This window comes from Narcine bancroftii, chromosome 12, assembly GCF_036971445.1.
Source record: "Narcine bancroftii isolate sNarBan1 chromosome 12, sNarBan1.hap1, whole genome shotgun sequence".
Taxonomy (NCBI): domain Eukaryota; kingdom Metazoa; phylum Chordata; class Chondrichthyes; order Torpediniformes; family Narcinidae; genus Narcine; species Narcine bancroftii.
Window position 1 is genome coordinate 85,053,097 of NC_091480.1, and position 13,787 is coordinate 85,066,883.

General features: G+C 45.6%; 1 protein-coding gene across 2 annotated transcripts in view; it reads left to right on the plus strand.

Moving 5' to 3' along the window:
* The first annotated feature begins 1,074 nt into the window (after positions 1–1,074).
* Positions 1,075–13,787, plus strand: part of dhx8 (DEAH (Asp-Glu-Ala-His) box polypeptide 8) — a 39,828-nt gene continuing 27,115 nt past the window's right edge. Inside the window, exons 1-10 of one of the 2 annotated variants that reach the window (XM_069907364.1) lie at positions 1,075–1,309; positions 5,881–5,966; positions 6,919–6,994; positions 7,167–7,252; positions 8,785–8,885; positions 10,018–10,341; positions 11,287–11,304; positions 11,465–11,609; positions 11,977–12,180; positions 13,572–13,659. In XM_069907364.1, coding sequence (XP_069763465.1) covers positions 1,201–1,309; positions 5,881–5,966; positions 6,919–6,994; positions 7,167–7,252; positions 8,785–8,885; positions 10,018–10,341; positions 11,287–11,304; positions 11,465–11,609; positions 11,977–12,180; positions 13,572–13,659 — 1,237 coding nt within the window. In that variant the 5' untranslated portion in view covers positions 1,075–1,200. The remainder of the gene's footprint in view (positions 1,310–5,880; positions 5,967–6,918; positions 6,995–7,166; positions 7,253–8,784; positions 8,886–10,017; positions 10,342–11,286; positions 11,305–11,464; positions 11,610–11,976; positions 12,181–13,571; positions 13,660–13,787) is intronic. The other variant, XM_069907365.1, reaches the window with a different exon arrangement.

A 13,787-nucleotide genomic window follows, 5' to 3' on the forward strand; every position in this document is an offset into this window, starting at 1 on the left:
GCCTGCTGGGCCTGCCTCATTTGCTGTATTGGATGACCAGAATGTCTAAGTGTCTTGTCATGCTCCACAAGGCCTGCTGGGCCTGCCTCATTTGCTGTATTGGATGACCAGAATGTCTAAGTGTCTTGTCATGCTCCACAAGGCCTGCTGGGCCTACCTTCTTGACCGTTGGATCATTAGTTGATCTCTTCCACTCAATCCGCCTGGACCAGACTTCACACACTGGGATAGATAGATCCCTTACCTAACCGAGGGTTGAAGACCCTCACCTGGTTTAGCCTGTCTGCTGAGACAGTTTATACCACTCATTTATATCACTCACCTATTTAAAGCAACCTGTTCTCACACTCTCTCGCTCCAAATCCTGTTTGCTGGAAGAATACCAATAATCTTTAATATCTGTTCAATCTTTCTTGTAGACCTAATAAATATCTAATTAATTTAAATCTTTGACTTTCTTATTTTAGATATATTGTCAGAGTACATGCATGACATTGTAACGTTCACGCCACTCGAACGTGGAGAAGAACGACACGTACACTAAGGCCTTGGAAAACAAGACTGGTATATCACTCTGGCCACAGCGCTTATATGGGCCCCAGGCACTGACGTCAGGAGTCCGCATCATCGGGAGTGCTGGCCTGGGATTGGCCGACGCTCCCGCCAGCGTTCCCCCCCCCCCGCATTCGTCGGCCATTTTGCGGGCCAGTCTGTGTCTCCATGCGGGGGCCGCTACAACATCACATACAACCCTGAGATCCTTTTTCCTGTGGGCGAAGCAGAATTACCATTTGCTGTTAGTGCAAAAAACTGTACTCAATGAACACATCTAAACAAATAAAGAGATGTAAATAAACTGACTGTGCAATACAGAGAGAAAAAAAATCAATATTTATTTCTCATGTTGAAACTTTGATCTATCTAAAATTCATGTCATTACCAAAGTTTTGCAGCCCATGCAACCTCTGAGAATCTTGCACATGCTAGTCAGCAGCGGCCTCTAGCGGTCACCCAGCTGAACGATCCACCCGAGGAGCTCCGGAAACAGCCGAGAAGATCCGAGTGACGCAACAGAAGGTGAGAGTTCAGCGTGATCACGACAAGATGGCGGCTCGGTGAGCAGTGGGGGACTCGCTCCACTTCAGAAGGGCTGCCCTCGGGCTTCCGCGGCGAATAATTATCGGGGAAAGGGCCTGGAGGATGGCGGAGTTGGCGCTGGAGGAGCTAAGTAAGCTCGAGTACCTGTCGCTGGTGTCCAAAGTGTGCACGGAGCTGGACAACCACCTCGGCATCAACGACAAGGACCTGGGTAAGAGGCCGACTCGAGACTGATCCACGGCCCCTCACCCCCCCCCCCAACACGGCTCTTCCCCCCCCCCCTCCGGCTCTCCTCCCCCCCCCTCCGGCTCTCCTCCCCCCCCCCTCCGGCTCTCCTCCCCCCCCTCAGGCTCTCCTCCCCCCCCCTCCGGCTCTCCTCCCCCCCCCTCCGGCTCTCCTCCCCCCCCCTCCGGCTCTCCTCCCCCCCCCTCCGGCTCTCCTCCCCCCCCCCTCCGGCTCTCCTCCCCCCCCCTCCGGCTCTCCTCCCCCCCCCCTCCGGCTCTCCTCCCCCCCCCTCCGGCTCTCCTCCCCCCCCCTCCGGCTCTCCTCCCCCCCCCTCCGGCTCTCCTCCCCCCCCCTCCGGCTCTCCTCCCCCCCCCTCCGGCTCTCCTCCCCCCCCCCTCCGGCTCTCCTCCCCCACCCTCCGGCTCTCCTCTCCCCCCCCCCTCCGGCTCTCCTCCCCCCCCCCCTCCGGCTCTCCTCCCCCCCCCCCTCCGGCTCTCCTCCCCCCCCCTCCGGCTCTCCTCCCCCCCCCCTCCGGCTCTCCTCCCCCCCCCCTCCGGCTCTCCTCCCCCCCCCCTCCGGCTCTCCTCCCCCCCCCCTCCGGCTCTCCTCCCCCCCCCTCCGGCTCTTCTCCCCCCCCCTCCGGCTCTTCTCCCCCCCCTCCGGCTCTTCTCCCCCCCCCTCCGGCTCTTCTCCCCCCCCCTCCGGCTCTTCTCCCCCCCCCTCCGGCTCTTCTCCCCCCCCCTCCGGCTCTTCTCCCCCCCCCTCCGGCTCTTCTCCCCCCCCCTCCGGCTCTTCTCCCCCCCCCTCCGGCTCTTCTCCCCCCCCCTCCGGCTCTTCTCCCCCCCCCTCCGGCTCTTCTCCCCCCCCCTCCGGCTCTTCTCCCCCCCCCTCCGGCTCTTCTCCCCCCCCCTCCGGCTCTTCTCCCCCCCCCTCCGGCTCTCCTCCCCCCCCCTCCGGCTCTCCTCCCCCCCCCTCCGGCTCTGCTCCCCCCCCCCCTCCGGCTCTGCTCCCCCCCCCCTCCGGCTCTGCTCCCCCCCCCCTCCGGCTCTGCTCCCCCCCCCCTCCGGCTCTGCTCCCCCCCCCCTCCGGCTCTCCTCCCCCCCCCCTCCGGCTCTCCTCCCCCCCTCCGGCTCTCCTCCCCCCCCCCCCTCCGGCTCTCCTCCCCCCCCCCCCTCCGGCTCTCCTCCCCCCCCCCCTCCCGGCTCTCCTCCCCCCCCCCCTCCGGCTCTCCTCTCCCCCCCCCCTCCGCTCTCCTCCCCCCCCCCCTCCGGCTCTCCTCCCCCCCCCTCCGGCTCTCCTCCCCCCCCCCCTCCGGCTCTCCTCCCCCCCCCCCCTCCGGCTCTCCTCCCCCCCCCCCCTCCGGCTCTCCTCCCCCCCCCCCTCCGGCTCTCCTCCCCCCCCCCCCCTCCGGCTCTCCTCCCCCCCCCCCTCCGGCTCTCCTCCCCCCCCCCTCCGGCTCTCCTCCCCCCCCCCCTCCGGCTCTCCTCCCCCCCCCCCCTCCGGCTCTCCTCCCCCCCCCCCTCCGGCTCTCCTCCCCCCCCCCCCTCCGGCTCTCCTCCCCCCCCCCCCTCCGGCTCTCCTTCCCCCCCCCCCCCCCCCCCGGTTCATGGCTCTCTCCCAACTCTCTGCCACTTCAGTGAATAAAAACAGTAAACCAAGCAGGATCTGGAGAGAGAAATTCAACTTTTCCAGACGCAGCCAGAACACCCGAGTGTTTCCATCATTTTCTGCTGTTATTTTCAGATTTCCAGTTCTGCAGCCTTCTTTAAAACACTTTATTTAAGGAAGCTTTGAGCAGATCTTTCAATCTTTTCCATCCTGTTAGAAGCTTTGATGGAAGGCTCAAGCCTGAGATGTTAGTTATGTTCAGTGAAACCCCAATTTGACGCAAATTCGGATATAGCGCGATAAGTCATTGGACTTGTGCATTCGGCTCCTGGCAGGAGTGGGGACGTTAGCAAAATGCAAGTACAGTGAAACCCCAACTGAGCGTGACTCTGAAGTTTTATGTTATAGCTGGGTTTAGGGTAAATTTATAAAGTACACTGTTTGACCTGCTCTGCTTCTCCAGCATTGTGTTTTTAGATCAGCCATGTTTTTCATCTTTTCTTTGACCCTGTCATCTCTTCTTTGTGACAGAGTGCTGTCATTGGGGTTGTGAAAAAAATGTCTCTCCCAAAGTAAATGACTGAATATTACTTTGGCTTCAGTGTGAGGATTTGCTGGCCTGGGAATGAGCACTGATGTTGGTTTTCATCCTTCCAATAAAAGCTGAGCATTTGCTATCCTTCTAGCACCTGAAATGTCTGCTCTTGATATGTGTCAGGAAACAATCATAGTTGCTACCTGGAAGGCCATGAGTTTTGAGCTAGATGAGAGGTTTTAGGTGATCCATCTGACCTGGTCTATTGATGGGATGGTGCATTTCATCGTTGATGTCTGCCTTCACTGAGAGGTGGCATATGAGATTTGAAAAGTAGTCCATATTCTCCAGGGTCTCACCATGAGCCTTCACTGTCAAGGTCTGTGTTGAACAATGTGGTCAGGTTGATAGAAATCCTTTGTCTTGTATAAGTTGAATATAAGGCCCATCCTCTTGTAGGATTCAGTCAATAAGCCAATCCTGACTTGGAGCTCAACCTCTGAATGGGAAGGTTGTCTGCATATTCTGCATCTTGGCTCCTCGGGAATCTGAATGTGGAAGCAGACAGTCAGTGCAATTTGCAACCTGGATGTCACAGAAGGCCAGAGAATCAGGAGGCTATAATCGAGACAACTGCCAACCCAATGCAATTCCTGGGAAATGTGGCACTGTTAAAAGTGCTTTCTTTCACGAGACATCGCTTCCTTTCTCTTAATGCTCTTCATGCATGTACAAGATTCTTTAACGTTATTTTGGAGAAGATTAGTGAAATCTTTACTGATGTTCTTGTCAATATTTGTCTCCTTTTCACTAATTTGTGTTGGTCTGCTCCTCCCCCCACTATTTTGTTTGGGTGCTTGCCTGCATTTTGCTCATACCTTGATAAAGGGCTCAAGCTGAAACATTAGTTATGTATCTTTTTTTTCTCTCTCTCTCTCTCTATTATACACACACACACACACACACACACACACACACACACACACACACACACACACACACACACACACACACACACACGATATACATTTCCAACAGTAGCTTCTTGTAGCTACCTGATTTGAAGCATTGTCTGTTTTTGAATGCAGATTTCTCTTTTCCTTTACCTCAAGTTAGTGGTAGAACCAATGTTTCTTCTTCTTCTTTGGCTTGGCTTCGCGGACGAAGATTTACGGAGGGGGTAAAAAGTCCACGTCAGCTGCAGGCTCTTTTGTGGCTGACAAGTCCGATGTGGGACAGGCAGACACGATTGCAGCGGTTGCAGGGGAAAATTGGTTGGTTGGGGTTGGGTGTTGGGTTTTTCCTCCTTTGCCTTTTGTCAGTGAGGTAGGCTCTGCGGTCTTCTTCAAAGGAGGTTGCTGCCCGCCAAACTGTGAGGCGCCAAGATGCACGGTTTGAGGCGATATCAGCCCACTGGCGGTGGTCAATGTGGCAGGCACCAAGAGATTTCTTTAGGCAGTCCTTGTACCTTTTCTTTGGTGCACCTCTATCTCGGTGGCCAGTGGAGAGCTCGCCATATAACACGATCTTGGGAAGGCGATGGTCCTCCATTCTGGAGACGTGACCCATCCAGCGCAGCTGGATCTTCAGCAGCGTGGACTCGATGCTGTCGACCTCTGCCATCTCGAGTACTTCGACGTTAGGGATGTAAGCGCTCCAATGGATGTTGAGGATGGAGCGGAGACAACGCTGGTGGAAGCGTTCTAGGAGCCGTAGGTGGTGCCGGTAGAGGACCCATGATTCGGAGCCGAACAGGAGTGTGGGTATGACAACGGCTCTGTATACGCTTATCTTTGTGAGGTTTTTCAGTTGGTTGTTTTTCCAGACTCTTTTGTGTAGTCTTCCAAAGGCGCTATTTGCCTTGGCGAGTCTGTTGTCTATCTCATTGTCGATCCTTGCATCTGATGAAATGGTGCAGTCGAGATAGGTAAACTGGTTGACCGTTTTGAGTTTTGTGTGCCCGATGGAGATGTGGGGGGGCTGGTAATCATGGTGGGGAGCTGGCTGATGGAGGACCTCAGTTTTCTTCAGGCTGACTTCCAGGCCAAACATTTTGGCAGTTTCCGCAAAGCAGGACGTCAAGCGCTGAAGAGCTGGCTCTGAATGGGCAACTAAAGCGGCATCGTCTGCAAAGAGTAGTTCACGGACAAGTTTCTCTTGTGTCTTGGTGTGAGCTTGCAGGCGCCTCAGATTGAAGAGACTGCCATCCGTGCGGTACCGGATGTAAACAGCGTCTTCATTGTTGGGGTCTTTCATGGCTTGGTTCAGCATCATGCTGAAGAACCAATGTATATTCACAATAAAATATAATTATTTTCTGTCTTCAAATGCAGGTGCAAATTTGATTAGCTTTTAGTGATTTGTGTGCAATACAAAATGCTGTATTTTTCCAATGTTTTTTTTTTAATTTCTAGCTGAATTTGTCATCAGTCTGGCTGAGAAAAACATTACTTTTGATACTTTTAAAGGAGCACTACTGAAGAATGGAGCTGAGTTTACAGTAAGTTCCATAAAGCATGATTATAATCTGTTATTTACAGCCTCAAGGGATTGGAGATGCTTCTTAAAATAATTTGACAAGAAAAAATTATTATTTTTTTGGGTTGACCTCAGTCAACAAAAGACCACTAGTCTTTTTGGAGTCATGAAGTATATTTTTTTTTGGATGGAAACATTATTGAAACTGAGTGCTTTTCAGAGAGAGTAAACAGTATTGATACTTCCACATTCTTTGCTGTCATTAAGAGATAGGTGAAAGGTAAAATTATTGCTTTCCAGCATGCATTTTCACTATTTTAGAAATTCTGTTTATAAAGGTACGAGGTGCATCTGATCTAAACTTGTTAGGAAACTATAGTTAAACTTAAGATATAAATATCAACTGTAACAGTACAGGATATGTAATATTACATGTATTACTTTCTGCTGGCTGAAAGGCAGACAGAGTTGCCATTAGTGTCATCCGGTGCCCTTTACAGTATGAGAGGAAGAGAAACACTGAGTGTCTGTGGATTCGTCTCCAGTGCTCCCACAGCCTCTGTAGCCACACAGTCTCTTGTTTGATTCATCGGCAACCTGAGCTCCAGATCAAAACCTCCAACATGATCTGGAAGCCTTCAGTGCCTGAGACCCTTTGGGAACCACTCTTGCCCTCAGCACCCTCTCAAATCCTGCCTCCGATGCCTGGATCCCATGAGCCAGTCTGCCAGAGCCTGTGCAGGTCCCCTTACCACAAACTGCCCTCTGCCTGTGTGAGTCCCTCAGCCACTGAGCCCCTTGCTGCTCTACTCTCATGATCACCTTCCCTGACATCTCCCCTGCTTCTCTTTGCTCTCAATTCCAGCAACTGTCACTTCTGCCTTCATTAGAGTATTTTCATGCAAATGTAGAATGTTGTTGCTGTATTGACCCCATGAACTGTGGATTCTAATGTTCATCATTTTGTTTTCTAGGATTCACTCATCAGCAATTTGTTACGTCTGATACAAACAATGCGACCCCCAGCCAAGCCATCAACTTCCAGCAAACGTAAGATACGTGGCACATTCCCTCTTTGTAATGGTATTAAATTTCATGGAATGTTAGAATGCAAAAACTAAAACTTGTACAGCACTGGCTCCATGAAAAGCTGATTACCTTTTTCATTTCCTTTGATTTCTAATGTTTGTCATTCTTGAATTTTCTTAATATTTTTGTACAGCTGAAACACCAAAACCAAAATCCGAGAAGGAGAAAATGAAGGAGCTATTCCCTGTCCTTTGTATGCCTGATAACCCATCAATGAGGGTAAGTTCTGATTTTGCTTCTCTTTGAGACCCATGAATGGAGAGGTTCATTGTTGATTTTTTTTTTCCAAATGGTCTTTGACATTCTATTGAGATTTTGATATTCCTCTGACAATAAATATTGAAATTGGATAGAATTCATATAAGAAGGAGGAAAGCATCATTTTGCTCATTTATCATTTTAGGGTGCCTTTTTATCAGAGCAGAGTTCTAATTTTAATCACTTTGCATTTCTTTGCTTGGTGCACTCTGCTCATTCTAGATGACAACAATGTAGACAGGTTTCAAATATTTTGAAGGAGCTCGTGCAATATTACTAATATGCTGTGTAAATATTACAATTGAAATACATTTAGATTTCTAAAGGTACAGTGCCCTCCATAATATATGGGACAAAGACACTTTCCTTTGTTTGCTGCTGTGCTCCACAGTTTTAAATTTATAATCAAACAATTTGCCTGTAATTAAAGTGCATACTTCAGATTTTATTCAAGGTTATTTGTATACATTTTGGTTTGACTGTGTAGAAATTGCAGTGCAGCCTCTGTATTTCTTCTCATCAAGTCTCATTAAGTCTTCTGTACACAATAGACGTATCCATACCTGCCTCCTGAAGGGTTTCTGATTTGTTTAGGGATTTTTCTTCATTAATGTGGGAATTCTGTCGACAGCAGTGGAGGTCTTCCTTGGAATACCAGTCCCTTTGTGATTCCTGAGCTCACCAGTGCGATCTTTCTTCCTAATGATGTTCCAAACTGTTAATTTTGGTAATCCTAAGGTTTGGGTGACGTCTCTTACTGTTTCATTCTTTGACACAAGTCTGGTTCTCCTGTTGAAAAATAGCAATTACAGACTCCAAAGATGTTCAAAAGCATAGAAGCAAGCCTAGCTCTCTTATACCTGCATCAATGAAGGATTTAAACATACCTGAGTACTCAGAAACACCTGTAAAGCCAAATATCCCAAACATTATGGTGCCCTGAAATGAGGGGACTATGTATAAAAAGTGCTGGAATTTCTATATGGTCAATCCAAATGTATGCAAATAACCTTAAATAAAATCTGGAATAGCACTTTAATTACATGTGAATTGTTTGATTATAGATTTAAAACTATTGAGCACAGGAGCAAATAAAGGGAAAAAAGTGTCTTTGTCCCAAACATTATGGAGAGCACTCTATATGGTTTGGGTCCTGCTTTTAAATCTTAGGCCTGTTTCTGTTTATTTATTTATTTATTTTTCTCTGTACCCCTGTTGATGTATTAACTAATTGTCTCTCCTTCATGCAATGTAACTGTAAAAGTCAAATAGCTGTTTGTTAGGTCTTCACCATCCAAATCATTTAAAGCAGTGATTGGATCTGATGATGTTCTGTAAATGTACTCACTATGTGAGTAATGTTGTCCAAGCAACACAATGTTTTGTATTAATCTTAGAAAGGTTTTCCTTTCAGTTGTTGTTTCGGCACACCTCAAAATACCTTTTCTTCCTTGTCTGGTTGATAGCAACCAAGCCTGCTATTTGTTTTGCAGACTTTATTAGATGATGATGACATGAAAGTGGCTGCAGACGCATTGAAGGAGCTTGAGGCCTTGATGCCTTCAAAGAATGTTAAAAAGAATAGCAAACACAGGTATTCTTGCAGTTTCATTTCTAACATTTTTAGATTTGCCTTAATAGATCAGAAAAAGACATCAGAAGAACATTTTAAAAAATTGAACAGGAGTAGGTCACCTGGTCTGTTGAGTCTGCTCCATTATTCAATAAGATTGTGGCTAAATGAAGAGGATAAAAATCCCTGCTCAGTCTTTTCCCACTTGTATCTGTGACATTTCTTATGCTCACTGCTACTTTGAGCATTTCCATTTCAAGCAACAAATTTTCACTACAGATGTTTACTCCTTCTATTACCTTCATTCCATCCCAGGATTGCCTAAGGAGTCTTTAATTCTTCTTTAAACCGATGTCTAACCAGTTCCTCTTCATCATAACTCTTTCACCTGGTTAACATTGAACAGTTTCTCCATGAACTCCACTCCCCTTCAAATCAAAGTTGTAGCTATTGTTAGGTTAAAAAAAAAATACAATGAAGCAGTACAGAAGTAGCAACATTTTGAGAAATAAAATTGCAAAACCCTATCTGGAGCTGTCTCTCAAATCAAGTCCTCTTAGTAGGATTGAGATGTCAGAGGAGACTTGGAAGAAAATTCAGAGGTTTAAAAAAAAAACATGGGCAGGATATTGTTTGAGTCAGCAAAAGGCTAATTGTGGTACCCATCAGGCAGTTTTATTCATCTAATAGGTAGATCGTGGAATAGAATTTCTCGGAGAGTTGTTTGTATTAAAAAAAATCTTAAAACTTCTCATATGCAATAATTGGACTTTAAAATACATTCAGGCATAAACCAATAGTCTCAACTTTGAGGTGTTACAAATTTCAATGTAAATAAGGTCACTTTAAATTGGAACAGTTTAGGCATGTCCACCTTGAACAGTTGCATGAATGTTGTACTAGGCAGAATGTACTGGCAAATCAAACTTTGGCCAAGTAATGATGATTACCCTTATAAATATTTGAAGAGATACTCCTTTCCAAGCAGACATTAAACTGATTACACATCCAGTTTAAGGTTAGTTAGTTCAGTTCAGCCATACGAAGGAAGGAAAATATACTTGTCTCTTTTTTTAATGTTTCTTTGTCTTGTCAGCATTTGTTGATATTTATTTCAAGTTATTAAAAGTGGCAATGTGTTTCTCATCAATAGTTCTCATGAAAAGGAAAGGAAAAGGAGAAGAAGTCGCAGTCGTAGTAGAGACAGAGACCGGAAGCGCCGGCACAGGTCAAGGTCCAGATCACACTCCAGAGACAGAAACAAAGGAAAATATAGCAGGCGGTCCAGAAGCAGGAGTCGGAGCCCAAGCCGAGATCATAAGGAACGTGTCAGATTCAGTGAAAAGAGCTGTGAGAAAAGGAAAGAAAGGCATGTCGACAGGCCTCCACCAGAGGAACCGTCCGTGGGTGAAATCTACAATGGCAAAGTCACCAGTATCATGCAGTTTGGATGTTTTGTTCAACTGGAAGGTTTAAGGTATAGTACAACACAAAAGAACTAACAGGTAGTGTACTGCAATGGTATGAAAACTTGAGAAGATGGATTAAAGTGGCATGAGTATTGATTTTCAAGCTATTGAAAAAAATAATCAGGCATGCTGAGAAATGTTCAAATGTATAGTCACTGGACAATAACATTGCAGTATTAAAACTAGTCTCAGAACCTTTGCATCAAGTTTCCTGCATTTGAGTAAATTCTCCCAAAACATCAGTGTTTTAATTTCTGTCAAATAGTTTCTTACAGTTATTGCTGCAAGCTGGAATGTTTTCCCTTCCATGCAATACTTCCGAGCTCTGGATGGCGAAAGGAGTTATCAGATGTGCTTAAACAAAAAGGCTGATTCTTCCTTTGTGGAATGATAACCAGGCTGTCACCTTGTTTGTTCAAGTGGATTGTTAAAGTAATAGATTTAAAAAAAAAACTATGCAAGAATAATTCACAATTATTTAAATATTCTGAAAGTGAAATTCAGAACTAATTCTTTAGAGTTGAGTTTTTCCTTAGAGCTCCAATTGTTCCAATTCTAAATGTTTGCAAGGATCATGCCTGCACAATATTAGTTTCTATTTATGGTAGTTTTTAAGGCATTAAAACTATTTTTGGTTCTTTGGTTTACTGTCAAAGATCAGGGATGGGGTGTATTGTTTGGTGGAGGTAGGGTGGGAAACAAAGCATGCCATTCTTTGAGTTGAGTACAACAGGAAATTGTGGAAACCCATCTCTCTACCACAAATTAAAATATAATCATAATTGGGAAATTATACCCTTGATTTCTGTGTTTAAAAAAAAAAAATTGTAATATAGTTACTTGTAAATCTTGTCTCTTAATACTATTGCTAATTTTATGGAAATACTTGTGTGAAAAATGCAAACCTGTCTATTGATTTATTTTCTTGTCTGTGTTTTTCTTGAATGTTTCAGATACCAACCATTCCTCAGGTGTGTCTCAATGCATGAAATGCTCTTTTTTAAAAAAAAAAGTATAGATTTTTGCATTTTTATTTCAAAATAGATCATTCACCTTTACCATTGTGCACAATTGTGGTTTTCTCATCATTTTACCAATGTGTTTTCTTTTTATTGCACTTTCTTTTTAAAGGAAACGGTGGGAAGGCTTGGTGCACATATCGGAGCTCAGACGAGAGGGACGTGTCGCTAATGTTGCTGATGTTGTTAGCAAAGGTCAAAGAGTAAAGATCAAAGTGTTATCATTCACTGGGTCCAAAACAAGCTTAAGTATGAAGGTAATTTTAAATTGAGGTGGTTGAAGCAGGGACATTTAAGGAAAGACTGGATTATTACATGGAGGGGAGAGGATTGGAGGGGTATGGACCAAGTGCTGGTCAGTGGGACGAGGAGGGTGGGGATTTGTTCCAGCATGGACTAGTCGGGCCAAACTGGCCTGTTCTGTGCTGTATATGGTTATATGGTTATGGACATGTGTGAAAGCTAGATCAAGCAATGTTCAAAACTGGGCTTGACACTTATATTAGTGGGAAAAAAAATCCTAGATCATCTTGATTTTAGCTTGAAGTTCAATTTCTTTTGGGGGGGGGGGAGAGAACATTTCTAATCTCATTTAAATTGTTCTGTTTTAATCTGGATCATTAGGATGTAGATCAAGAGACGGGAGAGGATCTAAATCCAAACCGGCGCCGTAACGTTGGGGGTGAAAGCAACGAGGAAACTGCCATGAGGAACCCGGACAGACCAAGTAACTTGTCACTGGTGAACACTCCCGAGGTAGAGGATGATGTACTGGAACGTAAACGGCTCACAAAGATCTCCGATCCAGAGAAATGGGAGATCAAGCAGGTGGGATCCGTTAAGAGATTGTGCAAGTTTATTTGTGACGTAACATCTTGACAGTGAGAAGGGTTCTTCTGCAAACAGAGTACCAGCTTATCTCCAGCATGGCGTACAGCTGTGCATTGAACACAATTTACAGATTACAATGAAGATCAATTAGCACCAGGCAGGGCAGCACAATAGCACTGTTATGGAGTTCATTCAGTAGCCTGTTGGCTGTAGGAAAAAGCTGTTGTAAGAGCCAAAAGTTCATGGTCATTACGTTAGGATAAGTCGTTATCGATGACGATAAGACTGTTAGCAAGATTGTTACCATGTCATAAGTCCTCATCGTTTAGAATTTATCCTAACACGTCACAGTAAAGAGCCCAACTTGGCCTCCAATTGGCCTTTTTATGGATAATAGTCGCTACAGCTGTCTTTGAACGTGAAGGGAGAAGAGCGTGTCTGGGAGAGTGACTGCCTTTCCTAGGCAGCAGGGGATGTGGATGGAGTCCATTATGTTCTAAACTGGTTTCACTACCTTCCCATAGTTTCTTCCAATCTTGAACAGAGCAGCTGACATACCAAGTATATTTTCAATGATGCATCTGTAGAAATTGTTGAGACAGGTGGGTCATGGCAAAACATAACATTAATGCATTTTTTTTTAACATGTAACTTTTTGAAGCTAACATTCAGCTGGTATTTCAGAGATAATTAACAAGTATACAGTGTTCCTGTCATTGTTGTTTCCTACTAATTGGAACTAAGGGACCTGGCTTCAACACTGGTGAAATAGAATTAAACCGAGATGAGGAGGAGTTGCTTTTCCCCGAGAGTAGTGAATCTGTGGAATTCTCTGCTCAAGGAAGCAGTAGAGGCTGCCTAATAGGGCAATTATGGGTTCTAGGGAAAAGGCAGATGAGTGGAGTAGAGTCCATTTTTCACCTAATCTTCAGGCCAGGGCCTACCATCCAAATAAATGGGCTCTCCAGTTCTGTTGCAACCTCTGTTTAGGATAGATTCCTCAGTGATCAAAGAAGGGTCGGAGGGACTCCACAGGTGATGCAGCACTCTTGAAGAGAAATGGGCAGTCAATATTTTGGGTTGAGATCCTTTTGAGAAATAGAAAAGAGTTCCGACTAGAAATGTTGACTTTTTCTTCATGGATGCTGACTGACCTACTGAGTTTCATCAGTTCCTCTTTGCCTAGTCGAAATTCCATCATTTGTAATTCTTGTGTTACTCAGAGTGATGTGTACTGCTGATCAGATAAGGCTCCACTATTTTAATCCAGTTGTGGGATCTCTTACTTGGCATGTCTGTGTGAATTTATCAACATTTTGGAGTGGTAATGTTTGACCCACTCTCTTTATCTTGAACAAATTACATTTTCAATGTAAATAATATTTCAGATGATTGCAGCAAACGTTATCTCAAAGGAAGAGTACCCTGACTTTGATGAAGAAACAGGAATCCTACCAAAAGTCGATGATGAAGAAGGTACGACTCACTTCATTTTATTGAGTGAGAATTCAACATAGATGTAATTTTTGTATTTGCTCCCTTCATGGCTGTGTTTCATAATGATCAAATCATACCCATACAGCTGTCTTGGTCTTGAATTCTGG